This window comes from Somniosus microcephalus, chromosome 15 (assembly GCF_052327205.1).
Source record: "Somniosus microcephalus isolate GS21.2 chromosome 15, FLI_Smic_1.0, whole genome shotgun sequence".
NCBI classification, from domain to species: domain Eukaryota; kingdom Metazoa; phylum Chordata; class Chondrichthyes; order Squaliformes; family Somniosidae; genus Somniosus; species Somniosus microcephalus.
Genome location: NC_141001.1, coordinates 35,341,974 through 35,358,962, shown reverse-complemented (window position 1 = coordinate 35,358,962; position 16,989 = coordinate 35,341,974). Strand labels below are relative to the sequence as shown.

At 45.3% G+C, this 16,989-nt stretch overlaps 1 protein-coding gene across 2 annotated transcripts in view; it reads right to left on the bottom strand.

Annotated features, from left to right (window-relative positions):
• pidd1 (p53-induced death domain protein 1) overlaps nt 1–16,989 on the bottom strand; it is a 109,405-nt gene that overhangs the window by 40,049 nt on the left and 52,367 nt on the right. For both annotated transcript variants that reach the window (XR_015080964.1, XM_086007644.1), the window contains exon 10: nt 1,437–1,572. Coding sequence is in view for 1 of the 2 variants with exons in the window: in XM_086007644.1 (XP_085863770.1) it covers nt 1,437–1,572 (136 nt within the window). In the remaining variant the exon portion in view is untranslated. The remainder of the gene's footprint in view (nt 1–1,436; nt 1,573–16,989) is intronic.

The window sequence follows — 16,989 nt, the reverse complement described above, 5'->3', positions numbered from 1 at the left end:
CAGTGAAACAGAAATATGCCCGAGGTTGTTTAGCTAAAATTGCTTCAAATGTTCGGACACTTGTACATTTCAACGACTTCAGGGGCTGGAGAGCTACGGCAAGGACCCCCAGGGCAGCACGGTGGCATAGTGGTTAGCACTGTTGCCTCACAGCGCCAGGGACCCGGGTTCAAATCCGGCCTCGGGTGACTGTCTGTGTGGAGTTTGCACATTCTCCCCGTGTCTGCGTGGGTTTCCTCCGGGTGCTCCGGTTTCCTCCCACAGTCCAAAGATGTGCGGGTTAGGTTGATTGGCCATGATAAAAAATTGACCCTTAGTGTTAGGGGGGATTAAATACGCGGGGTTACGGGGATAGGGCTTGGGTGGGATGGCTGTCGGTGTAGGGACCGGGTGCTAGGGTTTGGATGATCAGCCATGATCTCGTTGAATGGCGGAGCAGGCTCGAAGGGCCGAATGGCCTACTCCTGCTCCTATCTTCTATGTTTCTATGTTAACAAAATAATTTCCATTACACTCTGGAAGATTCTATTGGTTTATTTTTCTTTGGTTAGCTGGGTGTCTGACAAGCTTGGACACCAATCACCCCGCTTAAGAATTTTGAAACCAAGCTACTGAGAATTCCCCACAAGAGGTTTCCATTTGCCCGATATGGAGTGCCTGTTATGAATCTTATGATCCATGAAGAAAGACTCATGAAATAACACTGGACGGCCAGCTGGTGGCGCCGTCCAAGGAGTATAAATACTCGGGCGTGGGCCCAGCTTGCCCAGGACATTGTGTAAACAGGGACTAGTGAAAGATAACTAGACCTCCATGTTTTGAAACAAGTTGATTGAAGCCTTGCTTTATACTCAAACCAAGTGCGTAGTGAGATTTATTACGTCAGTGCCCACTGTACCCCCAATAGACACGCGTCACTCAGCCAAGCCCAGAAAACTTTTGTCCAGCTTGTTAACAGCCAAGGCTTAGGGAACTCAGAGTGTGCACAGAGGTACTTTTGGAGTTTAATTGGCTATAATTACACAGCACACCAGCATAATTCACTGGTAAGCTTCCTTCTGTTTGTCCAGATAGGGCCACCCTACCTGTTAGGGCATTGGGTTTGTAAAATTATCTGGAACCAAGTGGGGAAAATCCCAGCTCCTAATGTCAGGTTTACCCCTCCAAGTCCTATCAATGAGCTGGGTTACCTAGTTCATCATCAATAGGATACTGGAGTGCTGCTGGCCTGCCTCGCTCAGGTATCCATCACAAAGGCTGCCAGACAGGGTCAACTCAATTCCAATCTCTCACCACCAACCATGTCAGCTTGGACCCAATATGACCCCCAAGAGGGCTTGCTTGCTTGCCTCCTCTCGTCACCAAGGAGGAGAAAATGTTTGAAAAGGGTTGAAAACAACAAATGGATAGAATGAGTCAAACTTTACAAATCTTACCACGAGAAATGGTTAACTTCAAAAACAGCACAAAGGTGAGTGAATTCCAGCACCACTTGATTCGTAATGTCCATCCAGTCCTGGACTTCTGGATCTCCATGAAGTAAGTGTAATTTGGAACGGTCCAGATTCAAACCTGGATCAGAGTTTTTAAAACAAATCAAATTAATTTTCAGGCATTTTTTTTAAATTTTTTAAACTGAATAGAATTACCAGTTCCAATAAGGTAACAAAACAGAAATAGTAAATGACTCAAAAGCGATTTCTTTTGAGTGAGCAGTTAAAAAAGACACAAGTATTGAATTCCAAATCACCCAGGCGAGGCACTCAGTATAGCTTAGGCGCATTTCCACAGAGGCGGTGGAAAGCCATCCAGAGCCTCGCTCAGTCACTCCTCAACCAGCAGAAGCATGAATCGGTCCCTACCCACCCTCTTACGTACAGAATGCTGCAAGGCTCTGGGAGAGGAAATCATGTTTGGAAGGAACAAAAAGGAAATAAATATCAAAACTTAAATTTAGGCAGTTGTCTCACACAACAACTTGAATTTATATAGCGCTTTTAACGTAGTAAAATGTCTCAAGGCGCTTAACAGGAGCGTTTTCAAACAAAAATTAACACCTAGCCACATAAGGAGATAGTAGGACAGATGACCAGAAGCTTGGTCAAAGAGGGAGGTTTTAAGGAGCATCGTAAAGGAGGGAAGCGAGGTAGAGAGGTTGAGGTAGGGAATTCCAGAGCTTAGGGCTTTGGCAGCTGAATACACAGCTGCCAATGGTGGAGCGATTCAAATCGGGGATGTTCAAGAGGCCAGAATTGGAGGAGAGCAATTGGAGGGTTCTAGAGCTGGAGGAGATTACAGAGATAAGGAGAGGCGAGGCCATGGAGGGATTTGGAAACAAGGATGATCATTTTTAAATCGAGGCGTTGCTTAACTGGGAGCCAATGTATGTCAGCGAGCACCGGGGTGATGGGCAAACGGGACTTGGTGCAAGTTAGGACACGGGCAGCAGTTTTGGATGACCTCAAGTTTACGTGAGGTAGAATGTGGGAGGTCGGCCAGGAGTGTGTTGGAATAGTCAAGTCTAGAGGTAACAAAGGCATGGATGAGGGTTCCAGCAGCAGAGGAGCGGAGACAAAGGTGGAGACGGGCGATGTTAGAGAGGTGGAAATAGGCGGTCTTCATGATGGCGCGGATATGTGGTTGGAAGCTCATCTCAGGGTCAAATGTGAGACCAAGGTTGCAAACAGTGTGGTTCAGCCTCAGACAGTTGTCAAGGGGAGGGATGGAGTCGGTGGCTAGGGAACGGAGTTTGTGGCGGGGCCCGAAGACAATGGCTTCGGTCTTCCCAATATTTAGCTGGAGGAAATTTCTGCTCATCCAGTACTGGATGTTGGACAAGCAGTCTGACAATTTAGAGACAGTGGAGGGGTCGAGAGAGGTGGCGGTGAGGTAGAGCTGGGTGTCGTCAGCGTACATGTGGAACCTGACGCTGTGTTTTCGGAGGATGTCGCCGAGGGGCAGCATGTGAATGCAAAATAGGAGGGGACCAAAGATTGATGCTTGGGCGACACCAGAGGTAATGGTGCGGGAGCAGGAAGAGAAGCCATTGTAGGTGATTCTCTGGCTACGACTGGATAGATCAGAATGGAACAGGCGAGTGCAGTCCCACCCAGCTGGACGACGGTGGAGAGGCATTGGAGGAGGATCGTGTGGTCAACCATGTCAAAGGCTGCAGACGGGTCGAGAAGGATGAGGAGGGATAGTTTACCTTTGGGACAGTCACACAGGATATCATTTGTGACTTTGATAAGAGCTGTTTCAGAACTGTGGCAGGGGCTGAAACGTGATTGGAGGGATTCAAAGATGGAGTTCTGGGAAAGATGGGCACGGATTTGGGAGGCGACAGCACGTTCAAGGACTTTGGAGAGGAAAAGGAGGTTGGAGATGGGTCGGTAGTTTGCAAGGACGGAGGGGTCAAGGGTTGGTTTTTTTGAAGAGGGGATGATGACGACAGATTTGAAGGAGAGGGGGACAGCACCTGAGGAGAGAAAACCGTTAACAATATCAGCTAACATGGGAGCCAGGAAGGGAAGTTGGGTGGTCAGCAGTTTAGTGGGAATAGAAGGACTAGTGTCAAGGGAGCTGGAGGTGGATCTCATGGGCAAGATGAGCTTGGAGAGGGCATGAGGGGAGATTGGAGAGAAACTGGAGAAAGATGCAAAATCAGGGCAGCGGGAAACCTTAGAGGAAGTTTGGCTCGGGGAAGGGAGGGAAGTGGCAGAGGCAGCAGGTCGGATGGTCTCAATCTTAGTGACAAAGAAGTCCATGAGCTCCTCACACTTGTTGTGGGAGTTGAGGGTGGAGGAGACGGGGAGAGGGGTTGAAGAAGACAATTGGCAGTTGAGAAAAGAAGCCATGGGTTATCTGTGCATTCCAGGATGATCCTGAAATAGCGAGCAGTTTTAGCACACTGCACTTGTGAACATATTTCCAATGTGAGGGACACCAGTAATGCGAAAAAAAAAAATTCCCATTTTGAGCAGCACTGTTAGGACAGGTACAGCAAGGCCAGATGCAGAGTAAAGTTCCCTATACTCTGATCCAATAATGTGCCTTAAACCAAGTACTGACTACATTGTTCTTTTTTTAATTTCCCGCATTTTATGGCCTCTCTGAAAGAAACTATACCAATTTATGTGTGGTTTTCTGTTGTGGGCCTGCACCCAAACTCCTTTCATAGAGAACTCTTGCAGTTGGCAGAGAGAAGGGATATCGATAAGAAGGAAGACAGTTTGCTCTCCAAAGTATGAGAGAACAGGAAAGTTATTTTAATAGGGGACTTCAATCATCCAAATATAAACTGGGAATACCCAAGTAGTTTGTAGTCTGAGTTACTAAATGCCAGACATGACTGCACAAGTTGACTTGGTAATGGTAAAGGAGCCAAATTACATAGAGGATATGAAACTTGTAGTACCCTAGGAGGACAGCAATCACAGAATGATCAAGTTCAACATGATCTGGGATTCAGAAATACCAAGGATCAAGAATCAAGTATACTATTTTAAAAGAGTAATCTTTAAGAAAATGAAGGAAGAGCAAATTGTTGGTTAGAGAGGAAGAGTTTGTTCAACAACATTTCAATGAAGGGCAAGTTGAACATCCTTAAAGTTATAATGCTGAGAATACAAAATAAATATATGTGCAGGGTTAGCAAATGTAGAATAAAAAGCATGATCCTACATGGATGAACTAAGTAGTCAGAAGTGAAATAAGGAAAGTAAAATAATCTCTCAAAATCTTGTAGGAGGAAAGGTGAAGGAGTTCCCTGGGATAAATAGGGACATGCAGAAACATTACAAGAATGTCAGTGAGCAGAGAGAGCGTGGAAAAAAACAGCTGCAGGAGAAAAACATAACAGTAAGAGGCAGTCAGAGATTCCGCGAAGATGTGAATGGAGCCAAACCCGAGGACGAACACATTCCAAACATTCACTACAGAAAACATCAGCAACACTCCCTTCCCAATTATGATAACACAAGAATTCACAACTCCAATTTAAATGACAGGCTTAAAGAGAAACAGGGACAGAATGGCCTGGAGTTTTTGCCTTGGGCACAATCGGCGATCCGGGTGCAAATAGTACCCAAAATTGCTCTAGTTTTATCGCTAAACGTAAAATCTGCCACGAACCAGTGCAATCGGGCAGCGTTTTAGAACGTAATTTTAAAAAAAAATTTGCTTCAAAAAATATTCCTTGATATATTTAAGAGTGGTAAATTAGTGCAGTTTGATTCATGCAGATGAAAATGGGTTTATCACAAAAGAGAAGCATTTTTAATCAGAGTGTCTAGTCTGTGAGTAACCCAATTTTAAACTACTGAAAATGACTTTCAAAAACTATACAGAACCATTTGCTAGTTATATTGGTGTACAGTAGTTAGTGTCTGAGTAAATTACAAAAAAATTATATTCAATTGCTTTTAAAACATGTCCTTAGTGACATTAATTAGTGTCCTGGAGCCTAAAAAAACAGCTTAATGTTAAGAGCCCCCCTCATAGGCCCACAAACAGGCACAATTAGCAGAAACTCCCAACGGCTTCTAGCGCAAGGTTTTTGAAACTAGCGCAAAAGATCACCGAAAGTTGATTTGCGCTGGACGTAATTTGCGCTTGAAATTCTGCAATATGTTGCGTTGGTTTGGTCGATTTCAGGCACTGAAAAAAAAACAATGCAACCTAGCAGAAACTCCAGGCCATTAATGCATTTACCTCAGAGTACTGAGAGAGAGAATAAAAGAGATTTATGATCAATTGATGGTCATTATAAGGAAGTCAAAGAGCACTGGGAGTTTCAAAACACTGGAAACAGCTAACAGGGCGCCTACTTTCAAAAGGGTGACAAAACAGACTGAGGTAACTGTATACTCTGGGCTCTACCGTAGTTGAGAATAGGCCATTCATGGAGCCTCCTGCTCCCTTTAGCTGCCTGGTTTTTCACCACCATTCTCAAGTAAAGGTAGTAGGAAAGAAAGAAAAACTTGCATTTATATAGCCCCTTTCACAACCTCATGGCATCCCAAAGCACTTTACAGCCAATGAAGTACTGCTGAAGTGCAGTCATTGTTGTAATGTAGAACAAGAGAGTTTAGCTCTATCTGTTGGTTGTGGGGCCACTTAGCTCATCCATAGCCTGGGTATCTGCAGTTTAGCATGCAGGTAGCCCTGTGTAGCAGCTTCATTAGGTTGGTACCTCATTCTGAGTTATACCTAGTCCTGCTCCTGCCATGCCCTTCTACACTCCCCATTGAACCAGGGTTGGTCGCTTGACTTAATGATAGTGGAAGAGTGAGAGATGTGCCAGGCCATGAGGTTACAGATTGTGGTGTTATGCAAATCTGCAGTCCACAAATCCTCATGGATGCCCAGTTTTGGGCTGCCAGTTCTGTCCTAATGTATCCCAGTTAGGACAGCAGTAGTGCCACACAGCATGTTGGAAGATGTCCTCACTGTGGAGATGAGAATTCATTTTCACAAAGACTGTGCAATGATCACCCCCACCAATGATATTGTGAACAGACTTGTGCTGGTTCCTTTACCACATAATACAGGCCCAGTCTGGCAGCTATGTCTTTCAAGTCTCAGCTAGTTTGGTAATAGTACTATCGAGCCACTCTTGGTAGTGGCCAGTGAAGTCCCCTGCCCAGAGTACCTTGCTTCCCTGAGTTTGCTCCAAGTAATGTTCAACATGGAGGAGTACTGATTCGTTAGTTGAGGGGGGCAATAGATGATTGACCTTGTTTGACTTGAGGCTATCATGGGGTCCAAAGTCAATATTCAGGACTCATGGGGCCACTCGCACACAATTGTATAGCATCTCTGGTGGTCTATCTTGCTGCTGGGACAAGACATACCCGAGGTCATGAAAGAGGAGTCTGGGATGCCGGCTGATAGACATAATTTTGCGAGTACCGACTATGTCCAACTGTTACTTGATTAGTCTGTGGGACAGCTCTCCCAACCTGGCAAGGAAATTAGTAAGGATAGCTTTGCAAAGTTGACTGGGATGGGATTGCTTGAGTCTAGTTTGTGTTTCCTTGGTCATTGCAAATAGGTCCAGCCAATTTTTTCCTAATTATTAAACTTTGTAGTGATTTAAAAAAAATTTTTTTAATTTTTTTATAAAGAGTCATAGGGGGAGAAATTGGGTGAGTAGCGCCACCTGTTAGCGCCTAAAGAGGCAGTCAGTGGCTGTAGCGCCACTGGCCGCGTCTCCCGCGATATTCAGTAGGGGCGCTAATGGTGGCGTTAGGCTTTTGCGCTGCGCCGCCACCGATGACGTCATCAGTGTGCGCAGCGCCCCATTCGTGCCCCGTTCGCGATATTTGGTAGCGAACACCGCAGTTGCGCCGCTCGCTACCCGTGCCCGGTTCACGGGGCCTTACTGTGCCGGCAGCGGCGCAAGTTAAGGTGGAGGTGCGGGGCGGCCGCCTGCCAGCACCTCCGTCCCCGGCCTCCTAAACCCCCCCCCGCGGCATTGCCGGCTGTTTCCCGAGAGCCCGGCACTTCTCCTTGGTGCCGGGCTCATTTGTCGGCACTCGCGAGCGGGGATCGCGCTGTTGCAGGCACCTCCCCCTTAACAGTGGGAGGAAGGCCTGCAGTACCGCTGCGGCACGTTGCGCTGCGATAATCAGTTTCAGCGCCCTAAGAGGGACGTGGAACGCCTCGAGCCTCGCCCCGTGTCCCTCGAGCGGTATGGAAACTGAATTTCTGGCGTTCGGAATTACTCCGATCGCTGCGCTAAATCCTGCGCTCAGGCGACTTTGGCGCCCCAACCCAATTTCTAGGCCATAGAGTTATACAGCACAGAAAGAGGCCCTTCGGCCCATCGTGTCCATGCCAGCCATCAAGCCTTGTCTATTCTAATCCCATTTTCCAGCATTTGGTCCGTAGCCTCGTATGCTAAGGCGTTTCAAGTGCTCATCTAAATGCTTCTTGAATGTTGTGAGGGTTCCTGCCTCTACCACCCTTTCAGGCAGTGAGTTCCAGATTCCAACCATCCTCTGGGTGAAAAAGTTTTTCCTCAAATCCCCTCTAAACCTCCTGCCCCTTACCTTGAAACTATGCCCCTTGGTTATTGACCCCTCTACTAAGGGGAAAAGTTCCTTTCTATCCACCCTATCTATGCCCCTCATAATTTTGTACACCTCAATCAGGTCCCCCCTCAGCCTTCTCTGCTCTAAGGAAAACAACCCCAGCCTGTCCAGTCTTTCTTCATAGCTGAAGCGCTCCAGCCCAGGTAACATTCTGGTGAATCTCCTCTGCACCCTCTCCAATGCAATCACATCCTTACTATAGTGTGATGACCAGAACTGCACACAGTATTCCAGATGTGGCCTAAATAGCATTCTGTACAGCTCCATCATAACCTCCCTGCTCTTATATTCTATGCCTCGGCTAATGAAGGCAAGTATCCCATATGCCTTTTTAACCACCTTATCTACCTGTCCTGCTGCCTTCAGAGATCTATGTACATGCACACCAAGGTCCCTCTGATCCTCTGTCCTTGCTAGGGTCCTACCATTCATTGTGTATTCCCTTGCCTTGTTAGTCCTCCCAAAATGCATCACCTCACACTTTTCAGGGTTAAATTCCATTTGCCACTGTTCTGCCCATCTGACCAACCCGTCTATATCGTCCTGTAGCCTGAGGCTTCCCTCCTCGCTATTTACCACTCCACCAATTTTCGTGTCATCTGCGAATTTACTGATCATGTAGGGTTCTCAAAATTCCCACATTCCCCAAAGTTAGTAATAAAGGGACCCTGAAGGACAAAGTTATTAATAAAGGTACCCTAAAGAAAATGGCTTCTGGACCTCGTGGCAGAAGCCTGCAAGATTGGAAAGCAGGACCCTGCAAAAACGGCAGGCCAAATTCAAAAGGGCTTTGAAAACCCTGACATGCCTGGGCCTGTGAGAGACTGGTTATTTCTGAAGCCACACAACTAGATAATACAGAATACGCAGTCTTCATTTTGAAACAAATCAACTCAGGAAAAACTCAATCTTGAACCCATCAAACCTTTGCATAAATAATCGGTTACAGTTCGAAGTAGCTACCAAGTCAGGAAGACGCCGATTAAACATTATGAATAACAAACACCCAAGATATTAAAGCCATTTAGCAACGAGACAACCGCCCCAAAAGCAGTTAAGGTGAACGACTATAATCACTAACGAGCCCGCCAAAAATATGGCAAAGAACTAACCCTGATTTGGCGCGCAGATAACAACCTCCAAAGTAGTATAATTGTAGGCCCACTGGTAACCAAAAGTGTGCAGCAAGCGGGCAAGTGAGGCGAGACGAACAGCAAGGCCGACGAGTAAGCAGAGAGGGGCAGTGTGGAGAAGCGTTGGGGGACGAGCAGGCACACGCTCAGGTCCGGAGTTACTCGAAACTCAAAGAAGCAGACAGGCACGGTGAGGCAGGCTTGACCGAAGACTAGGCTGCAACCGCAGCCTCACACGAGGAATGACTACGAGCACCGCGGTAACAAAAGGGCTGGGTAAACCATACCTTCAGATCACTACCACTGCACAAGTAGTGATCTAGGCCACCGCGACCGAGCCAACACCGAAGACCACCAACTGAACCCCAACCGCAACAAAACTTCGACGACCAGACCACCACAAGAACAAAACCCGAAGTTTTCCACTCTACAAGGTAAAGTACCCAACAAAGACTTTACTCCCTATCTCTAATGGAGAAAAGAGGGTACTTTACTCAGGCGACTCCACCACCGCGCCCTGGGACCACGTGACGATGGCAGGCCCAAAAGACACAAAGAGTGAACCCCAAAACCGCAACCGGCTTAGTCGACAGGATTCGACCTGTCCAGAAACCCTTATTGGTGAGCATAATCCCTGGCCCCTTATAATGCAATCTAGTTAGATATTGGGGGTGGGACAAGGGTAGGGGGATTATTAATGTGATTTTTCCCTCGATGTGCTGTGTGTTTCCCATTCCTAATTAAGTGTACTCTTGTATGCCTGTAACTATTCCAGTAATTTTCAGTGTTGTCATTTTATTGTGCCTTTAATAAAAATAAAGTTTTCTTGCACCAAACCAGTTGTCTACTCCAATTCTGTATCGCCGCCTGTACCTAAGTCCGGTGTCTAGAACCCAGGGGTGTGGGAGTGATTCGAACCACTCAAAACCCAGTCAGAGGCAAAGCTGACTGCACACACGCCACCCCCTACAATCATACCTCCTACATTCATATCTAAATCATTAATGTACACTACAAACAGCAAAGGACCCAGCACCGATCCCTGCGGTACACCACTGGACACAGGCTTCCAGTCACAAAAACAACCTTCGGCCATCACCCTCTGCCTCCTGCCACTAAGCCAATTTTGGATCCAATGTGCCAAATTGCCCTGGATCCCATGGGCTCTTACCTTCTTGACCAGTCTCCCATGCAGGACTTTGTCAAAAGCCTTCCTGAAGTCCATGTAGACTACATCAACTGCACTACCCTCATCCACACAGCTAGTCACCCCCTCGAAAAATTCAATCAAATTGGTTAGACATGATCTCCCCCTGACTATCCTTGATTAATCCTTGCCTCTCCAAGTGGAGACTAATTCTGTCCCTCAGAATTTTTTCCAATAATTTCCCTACCACTGATGTTAGGCTCACTGGCCTGTAATTCCCTGGTTTATCCCTACTACCCTAAATGTCATACTGAATGGCCTGCTAGACCACTTTAGCGGACATTAAGAGTAAACCGCTTTGTGGTGAACTGGAGTCACAAGTAAATCAGATTGGTAGGGGTGACAGGTTCCCTTCCCTGAATGACGTGAGTGAACCTGTTGGGTTGTTAACAACAATCCAGCAGTTATAATGGTTATTTTCCTGGCACCTGCCCACAAATTACCAGACGTATTGAATTCAAATTCACAACTGGGTGGGATTTGAACTCTCAACCTCTGGGTTGCTAGTCCAGTGCCACAACAACTACACTACCGGGCCGTTTTGCCTCCAAAAAGCACCCAATAATGTTCTGCACAAAATGCTACTATTAAAGCTTAAAATGATTGATTTTCAAAGTAAAACCTGGGAATGGATGAGAAACAGGCTGAAGGGAAGGAAGCACTGTTCCCTCTAAGGTGCGTGGGTGAGCAGTCGTGGCTGATCCCCGAGCTCCTGCGCATTTCAATTGAAAGGCCGCGCGGAGAGCAGGACATCAGCTGGAGCGGGGGAGGGGCCCAATACACAATGGCCCGGAATCCAGACACAGAGTCGTTTGCCAGTCTTGCGACCTCGGAGCCGATCCTAATTGGAGGGACCTGTATCTCAATGATCGGCACTGCAGCTCTTGAAGTGTGTGTTCCGATGGTTGATGGGTTCCTCTGTAACGGCGGGAGGGGTTTGGTTTTCTCCCTTAAACTTTGACCTTTCAGCTGGACAGCGGGAGAATCCCCCGTGCTCTGATTATTTGCAGCAACACCGTTGCAGCCTTCTGCGCATGCGCGTGGTATACCGGAGCCACGCCTGCGCAGTAGCCAGTTGCGACTTGCACCGTGGGCCGCGCTTTCCTCAGCTCCGTGCAGAGAACACCGGTCAGGGGATCCGTTGGAGACCGGTTGGTGGGGGGTGGTGGGAGATAGAGGATCGGAAGAGAGAGAGAGAGAGAGAGAGAGAGAGAGAGAGAGAGAGAGAACCAGAGGGTGGGGGGGGCGGAAAGAGAGAGAGACAGGGGGGGGGGGGCGGGGAGGAAGGCGAGAGGCAGGGGAGGGGGGCGAGAGGAGTGGGCGACTGAGGGGGAGAGACGGGGGCAGAGAGAGAGAGAGAGAGAGAGAAAAAAAAGAGAGACTGGGGAGAGAGAAAGAGAAAAAGGAGAGAGAGAGAGAGAGAGAAAGACTGGGGGTGAGAAATTCCCTGCGCTTCTTACAATAGCGGTAAAAAAAAATCTTTTACATCCACCAACAGGGCCTCATTTAATCATCTCTTCTAAAAACTTACAGGCAGTTATTGCTCAGGATTATACAGAGCTGGGACATTAAGGGCATTCAATTAATTGCACACTGGTTAATGGAGCCGGTGTCTGATATAAGCACCTTCAGTATCACAAATGCACAAATAAGAAAGCATCGTCAAGAAGCATTTCCCCCAAGGAGGAAAGAATTCTGCTCAGTTTTCAACACTGACTGGATTTCAAATGTTTAAAAAAAAATGGGAGGAAAGCGCTCTCCTGAACTGACACTGATTCTCTGCTTCTCCTTTTGCTCTGGTGTTCTTTGCAGAGAGAGCGAGAGAATGAAACAAAGACACAGAGGTAGAGAGAAAGAGAGAGCGCGAGAGAGAGAGAGACAGGGACAGGGACAGGGACAGATAGAGAGGCAGGGACAGAGAAGAGAGAGAGAAACAGAGGGAGAGAGAGAGAGACAGCAAAAGAGGGAGAGGAGCCAGGGTTCAGATGCGTGTAGTCCGTTCCTGGGGACTGAGCGGCGGCCGCACTGTGGAACAACACAGGTGGCGGCGCAGCACATGTACAATGGCCGCTGGAAGGTGGCTAAAGCATACAATTGTTAGGCCCACGGTGAAACAAAAATAAGGAAATAAATTCGGAAAATTGTTTAAAGCCGGAAAAAAATACGGGAAAGTGATGTTGAATGTTCTGTGGTAAGTTCCAGTTAAATTTTGCCAGGTGTTGTCCCCTTTCTGAAAGAGTTTATCGAGGTTATTTAAATTATGTTATGGGAGAGGGGGAAAAGTTTGTGCCCCTGTTTGTACCTCAGAGTCTGTGAGAGATGGAGGGAAGGGCAGCAGAAAAAGAGGAAACAACTTCTCCAAAACTGATCCCAACTCATCGCCAAGGTTGGGGATAGATAACCTCACCGCCTTCTTAGGAAGTTTAACCATTTTATTCACTTTCTTATTTGAGTTCCGTTTGGAATCAGAGTTTATTTTTTTTGTTTTATGTTTAACGACAGCGTTGAAGAGGGAAAGAAAAACTTGGAGCAACTCCTTCTGTCAAAGCTGCAACGAGACTTGAAAGAATTTAAAGATTTTTAATGAACTTTTCACAAACTTTACCCCCTAAGTTTCGAATATGATTTTGGAAGAAACAAACAAAAATCAATTTTTCCTAATCTAAACAAGTTTCAACCAGGTCTTGAAGTCCAAATGCTTTTAAAGAGGTTCTGAAATGCTTAAAACATTAAAAAATTGAAATTTCTTAATACAGGAAACTCTCTTTTTACCGGCACCTAAATAACCGGAAATCTCTCTTAACCGGCAAAATTCAGGAGTAGGTTCAGGTAAGTTTTACTTCATATTAGTTGCCGTGTAACCGGGGCTCCTGGATCTGTGGCCGTGTAACCGGGGTTCCTGCACCTGTTGCCATGCAACAGGGACGCCTGGATCTGTGACCATGTACGGGGCTCTCGTACCTTAGTAAGTATACCTCTCTGTAACCCAGACTTTTTGATCAACCGGCACCACGCCGGTCCCGGATAAAAAAAAAGAGTTTTCTGTATTTGATACTGAACAATCGACTGAAGTGAGTAGCTTTACACAAACATGCAACCATGCTGTTAAGGAGGGTAGGGGAAGATTTGGAGGAGTTACATCTTGATTTTTTTTTTTTTTTTTTATAAAGTCAATAAAAAGTAAGACGTTTAGGAAGAGAACCAAAAAAGGGGGAAAAAACAAACCACTTTATTTTGTCTGTCGTTCTATAGTCCCAGGAATAATGTTAATAAAGATTTCCTCTTAAACGTTTAGTGGAGTGTTAATATCAACAAGAGTTATGTAATGATGTATAAAAATTGCAGGAAGCTACTTTAGAAGAAACCACTATTCGTTTATTGAGAAAGACACAGAAAATACTTCGATTTAACTAATTTTGTACTAATTTCGATTTGGTATAAATGTTTGAAATAGGAGATTAAAAATTGAGAGTACAATGAAGTTTGTTTCCCGCTATTTAATTGCGAAGTACCTAAAATAATTCAACACTTTTCATGATAAGAGCAGGGATTAATATTGTGGAGAATGTTTGAAAGAAAAATATTAGAAACAAAATTTAAAAATTAACATCTTTACGTCAACATATTGGCCCAGAAATTCGGGTCCCAATGCGTAAGTACGCACGGGGTACTCGCGCGTAGGCCCAACGAAAGTGCCGGTTTCGTGCATGCACTGCGCATGCGCGGGAAACCGGCACTTCCGTTCCCCTGAAAGAAGGGGTTAAGAGGTGGAACGCGTGCGCGGGAGAGGCTGGGCGTGCGCATCGAACTTACGTTGTTTTTGCAGGTTTTCCCGGGAGGGTAAGTCTCCAGAAGTTACACATGTAGAAAGCAGTCGCAAGGCCTGCTTGTAACAAGGTAAGTGGTGAATTAATTAAAATTAAAACATTTTTTCCACAGGTTTATTATTTTTAAATACTTTAAAGAAAGGTAAGTTTATTTTTAGCCCCGTTAGAAAATGTAATTAATTTTTTCAAAAATTTAAATTATTGTTTAAAAGTTATTTCATGTAATTTATAGTTATTTTAAAAATGTGATTTAAAAAAAAATTTATTTGAAGTTTTAGTGATGTTTTGGGGCTTATAGTATTTATAGGTTTGACAGCTCTTCCTGTCAAACTTATGAATGAAGCATTCCCTGCTACCATTGGCTTTCCATGGCCCATGTGATCCCAGGGGACGCATCGAACTAACTGCGCCCCTGGGATACGCAAGCACTGCGCGCCAGCAGTTGGAGGCGGCCCAGGATCGCAATTCCACAGGGGCCCACAGCTCAACGGCCAGCGCGCAAGGTAAGTGCAGGTCGAAGGCTTGCACCCACGGGAAGCCTCTGACCCGAATTTCTGGGCCATCAGTAAACATTTCCAAGTCAATCTGATTAATTTTTCTTCCTGGACAGGAGAACCAATGTTTATTTCTGTTAAATTATAGCTTTTCCTGCTTTTTGTTTTTAATTCGGTGATGCAAATTGCGTATGTGTTTTTCTGCACTTTTGAATAAGTGTTGTATTTCTGACATGTTACATGGGGTTGTACTGGTTCAAGAAGACCACGTTTATTAATGGAAGTGATTGAATTTGAAAATACGGATACAGTTTTTGTTCAATTCTTTTTAATACTGTGAACTAAAGAACTACAGCACTTTATATTTGTTGGTTGTCTGGTTGCATTGTGATTAATATTCTAATTCCTTATGTGGACGTACAGCACGTCAGCGCCATAGGAAAGCCGCTGCTCCTGCTGCTTGTGCAGCCATTGCTATAGTGACATGAGGGATGGGCTAATACATTAAAAACTTTAAAATTAATACAAATTGCATGAATAGATATGCCTTTCAGCTCACCTTGGGCGTTTGGATTGTTTGTCGATGCATAACCGTGTAACTGAGTGACGTTCTGAAGTGTTAATGCATTATTATGCAGTTCCTTTATATCCCAGTCATTTCTGACAAGTAATTTTTTTAAAAAGAGTTTGTACATGACGAACTAAAATCTTTTAATTAATTCCACCATAAACAAACTTGCAGAATGGGCATGTAAATGACAAATGAATTTCAATATAGATAAGTGTGAGGTGGTGTATTTTGGTAGGAGGAATAAGGAGGCCACCTACTCCTTGGAAAATAAGAATCTAAATGGGGTAGAGGTGCAAAGGGATCTCAGGGTATAGATTTACAAATCATTAAAAGTAGCAACACAGGTTAAAAAAGCCATAAAAGTGCAAATAAAGCACTGGGGTTAATTTCTGGAGGACTAGAATTCAAAAGCAGAGAAGTTATGTTAGTCTTGTATAGAACTTTGTTTGATTGTTTCATGATCTGAGACAGTGGGGTGTCAATATGGCATTACTGTATATATGCTTTAAGTCGTTGCTGTCATTTTAAAAGTTGTCGTTGTTGTAAAATTTGTCCGCGGACAAAATGGTCGCGCTCAAAGAAGCTCATGGCCCGCTCAGTACAAAAAAAAAATTAGAGGGAACATTGCTTGGAAAGCTAATCAGGTTTGGGACTGTGGAAATGAATCCTCCACTTATGGAGCACATCAAGTCCACCTTGATCAGCATCTCAACGATGAGAGCAATGATGTCATCAAAGTCTGCAAATCAGTGCTGAATTTCTATGGTCCAATAATAGTCAGAAAACATATGTAAGATCTTTCAAGAGGTCTTCCAAAACTCTGCTGCCCGTGTGCTAACTTGCACCTAATCCCGTTCACCCATCACCCCTGTGCTCGCTGACCTACATTGGCTCCCAGTTAAGCAACGCCTCGATTTTAAAATTCTCATCCTTGTTTCCAAATCCCACCATGGCCTCGCCCCTCCTTATCTGTGTAATCTCCTCCAGCCCTATAATCCTCCATGACCTCTGCGCTCCGCCTATTCTGGCCTTTTGAACATTCCCGATTTTAAATGCTCCGCCATTGGCGGTTGTGCCTTCAGCTAACTAGGTCATAAGCTCCGGAATTCCCTCCCTAAATCTCTCCACCTCTCATTCCTCCTTTAAGATGCTCCTTAAAACCTACTTCTTCGACTAAGCTTCTGGTCATCTGGCCTAACATTTCCTTATATGGCTCGGTGTCAATTTTTTTTTTTGTTAACACTCCTGTGAAGCGCCTTGGGACGTTTTATTATGTTAAAGGCGCTATATAAATATATAAGTTGTTGTTGATGATGCTCAGCCCCGATCCTTCCCCCACCCCACATTTGCCACAGTTTTGCCCATTCACTCAATCTATCAATATCCCCTTATAATTTTATACTTTCATCTACACTGCCTACAATGCCGCTTATCTTTGGGTCATCGGCAAATTTGAATATATGACTTTCAATGCCATCATCTAAGTCGTTAATAAATATTGTGAATAGTTGAGGCCCCAACACAGATCCCTGCGGGACACCACTAGTCACATCCTGCCAATTTGACTACCTACCCATTATCCCTACTCTCTGTCTCCTGCCGCTCAGCCAATTTCCTAACCAGGTCAGTCATTTGCCCTCAATTCCGTGGGCTTCTACCTT